Source organism: Anser anser (assembly GCF_964211835.1).
Source record: "Anser anser genome assembly, chromosome: 16".
NCBI classification, from domain to species: domain Eukaryota; kingdom Metazoa; phylum Chordata; class Aves; order Anseriformes; family Anatidae; genus Anser; species Anser anser.
In genome coordinates, this window is record NC_139737.1 from 198230 (window position 1) to 201324 (window position 3095).

Consider the following 3095-nt stretch of genomic DNA (forward strand, 5'->3'; position numbering starts at 1 on the left):
TAGCCATACCAATTGCTAGATTTATTTAATATGCCTTAATTCCTATGAAGGACACAGGTCAGCATAGATGTAGGTGAGCCAGAAAAACTGTTCACAGCTTAATTAGCTATAGGAATTGAGCTTTTGGTATGACCAAGTTACAGAAGTGAAAGGTAACCGTTGCACTCCTGAAAGAGACCAGCACAGTGGTGACAAACTATAGGGTTTTCCAACTTTATTAAAAAGGGCAACCTTTACAAGCAGTAAATAGAAAATAATACATAGCAAAGTTGAAACAAATGGTACTGCTCAGTATATTCCCTTAATCAGTCTTCTCACAGTTTAAAGGTACATTAGAGAGTATCTTACGGCCTTGGTGGACGCATGCCAGGTGGAGGGGGTCCTGAGAATAAAGGAAAGAGTTGAATATTCAACTTGAATTTCAAAGAGGACAGAGGAAGCAAAGCGAAACCAAGACGACCTTTTTCCCCATTCCCAACGTGGGCTTGGGATCCTCTTTCAACATGGATACATTTACTGACAACTAGCAGACCTAGGGAGCCACTAAAGTGTATTGCTCTTTAAATGTTTTCATTTATGCTACAGCTTCTTATGGCTTCTAGGCATTTAAGATAGCTTCCACTAACCTCTCATTCCTGGGGGTGGTGGTCTCATGCCTGGTGGTGGCATTCCCATCGGAGCACCTCGGCCAGGTGGCATTCCCATGGGTGGGCCCATAGGTGGTCTCATGCCTGGAGGAGGTCCCATCATTCCTTAAGCCAGAAAAAGAGCAAGTATATGTATAGTCAGCTGGATATTTAGGCACCAACTGGATATCAGAATAATCTTTCTTAATACCAGCTCTTCATGACCGATCTAGCCACATAATAATAAAGACTTCTTGCTGCCTCACTCTACAGAGTAATTCCTACCTGGAGGAGGTGCTCCTCTGCTCATGGGTGGAGGAGGACCTCCACGCCCTGGTGTGTACTGGGTGGGGGCTCCTGCTATGCTAGCAGTGGCTGCTGCTGCAGCAGCTGCAACTGTTCCACGGCCCTGAGGTGTCATCACCTGTCAACAACATAAAGAAGTTCACAGAGGAACACCGTATCTGCTTTACATGCCTAACTAGACAATAAGCAGAACTTACATTCTTATTCCTTCAGAAAATTATCCCTGCCCATCCTTAACATTTTAAATAATGCCCCAAACCTATAGTACAAGTCCCTTAATACCACTTGAATTCTGTGCAGGAAGCTGCACTTTTCAAGCATTTTCTTTTACCAGATAAAATACAGAGTTCCTAGGAGGATCTAGCAAAAAAAAAAAAAAAAAAAAAAAAAGAAGCAACCTCAAGCACCCTGGTACCAGAAGCTAAGACTGCATGCAGTTCTTCCACCCCACCATTTTTTTCCATCACATTACCACCAAGAAGTAAACACCACCCCAGAAAATACTGGACAGATCTTTTTTAACAGGCCACAGCATCTCACCTGTTGGGACGGTCCTCCCACTCCTCTGACAGGGCCAGCTAACCCTGCTGGAGCCTGGGGCATGGGTGCACCAGCTGGTACTCCCCTCCCTGCTGCTCTCCCAACTCCAGGTCCTCCAGCAGCTCCAGCAAGAGGCACACGGGCAATTCCAGTCTGAAAACAGATACCCCCCCCCCCCCCCCCAAAAAAAAATTATCAAAGCAAAAATACTCAGGTCTTAGGAATCCCATCAGCCCTCCTCTGTCCAGTGAATGCCTGAGGCAGTGAGTAGTCTAGAACTTCCTGCAGTGAAATTTGCTGCACCTGGAGTCACAACAGTGTCTAGAAACCTAGGACAATGGTGTAGCAGCAGTCTCCTGCAAGAAGACAAAGTTATCAGACATCCCTTCCCTTTCTCCTTAGATCTACGCTCATTCTCCTTACATCTTTTGGAGGTGGCCCTTCAACTGTCATGGATACCAGGTTTTCTCCTCGCAGCAACACGAGACCAAGGACTCGTTTCTCTTCCCGCTCTGGCTGCTTTGAATTCTTAGGTCTAAGGAGAAAACAAAGAGAAAACATTACAAGACAAAGAAAAAAAAAATACACGTTGTTCTTTAAAGTTGCAACTGAAGATACGACTTGACTATTCCAGAGCTGAGAACCTACTGTACAAAAAAAAAAAAGCGTTTTTACATGCCCCAAGCTACAGAGAAGCTGTATTTTACATGCCCCGCACATAGAGAAATCCAAACAAAAGATGCATATTTTCTCCATGAGCTTTTCCATGATGCTTAATTGTTACACTGACTACAATAGCATCACATAACGGTACGTTTTGGTTAGGAAGAACTGAAACAGAAACGAGCACTTTGGAACAGGACAGTAAGAACCAAACATTGCCAGTTAGGCCCCGGCGGCAGCAGGATTTGAGAAGCGAGACTCGCGCAGGGCGGTATGTACGCAGAGGCTCGCCGCGGCCGACCCCCGCCGTTCGGAGCGGCCCCGCCGGGCGGGCCCCCGCCGCAGCAGCGCGGTGAGGGGCTCTCGAGGCGCCGCCCGGGGCTCCGCTCGCCGCTCCCGCCGCGAGGTTACCGCTCACTTGATCTTGCGGAACTCGTCACAGTCGCAGAGAATGAGGTTCATGTGCTTGTCGAAGGCCTTGAAGGTGCCGATGAAGACGCGGCCGTCCTGCAGGATGCACCGCATGCGGTAGTCGATGTGCTGCAGCATCTTGCTGCTCTTTCCCACCGTCTGCAAGAGACCGCCGTTACACGGAGCGCGGTGGCGGGCCGGGGCCCGCCGCCCCCCTCGCCGCGCGCGCCCGGCAGAGCGCCCGACTCACCATGGCTGCGGCGCTCCGCGATCCTCCCCGTCGCCGCCGTCGCCGCCGCCGCCAGCTCCCGACGCAGCCCCCGCTCTACCGGAAGCACCTCCGCGCGCCGGCCGCCACTTCCGCCCGCCCGCCCGCACGCGGCTGCCCCAGCACCGCCCCTTCCGCCGCGCGATGGACGCGTTTCCGCCGGCGGCGGGGGCGGGCCGGCGGGGCTCCCTCGCTGGGTGGGCGTGGGGCGGTGACGGGGCGTGCGTCGCTCCCGGCGGGCGGGGCCGTGCTCGGCTGTGGCGCCCCCCGGGCGTTCCCTG

At 51.9% G+C, this 3095-nt stretch overlaps 1 protein-coding gene across 1 annotated transcript; it reads right to left on the reverse strand.

Annotated features, from left to right (window-relative positions):
- Positions 1 to 189: 189 nt before the first annotated feature.
- On the reverse strand, positions 190 to 2949 carry SNRPB (small nuclear ribonucleoprotein polypeptides B and B1). Its single transcript, XM_083801941.1, has 7 exons — positions 2797 to 2949; positions 2554 to 2705; positions 1896 to 2007; positions 1473 to 1625; positions 912 to 1050; positions 627 to 752; positions 190 to 382 (listed from the first exon to the last, which is right to left on the reverse strand). The coding sequence occupies exons 1-7, from the start codon at positions 2797 to 2799 to the stop codon at positions 345 to 347; spliced, it is 723 nt and encodes a 240-aa protein (XP_083658067.1). The 5' UTR covers positions 2800 to 2949; the 3' UTR covers positions 190 to 344.
- Between the last annotated feature and the right edge of the window lie 146 nt (positions 2950 to 3095).

What these genes read in the sequence shown, in the direction of transcription:
- SNRPB (XM_083801941.1), bottom strand. An exon ending in TGGGAGGACCGTCCCAACAG is followed by an intron (nt 1,051 to 1,472) that starts GTGAGATGCTGT and finishes TGTTGTTGACAG; the next exon opens with GTGATGACACCTCAGGGCCG. An exon ending in CAGAGGAGCACCTCCTCCAG is followed by an intron (nt 753 to 911) that starts GTAGGAATTACT and finishes TTCTGGCTTAAG; the next exon opens with GAATGATGGGACCTCCTCCA.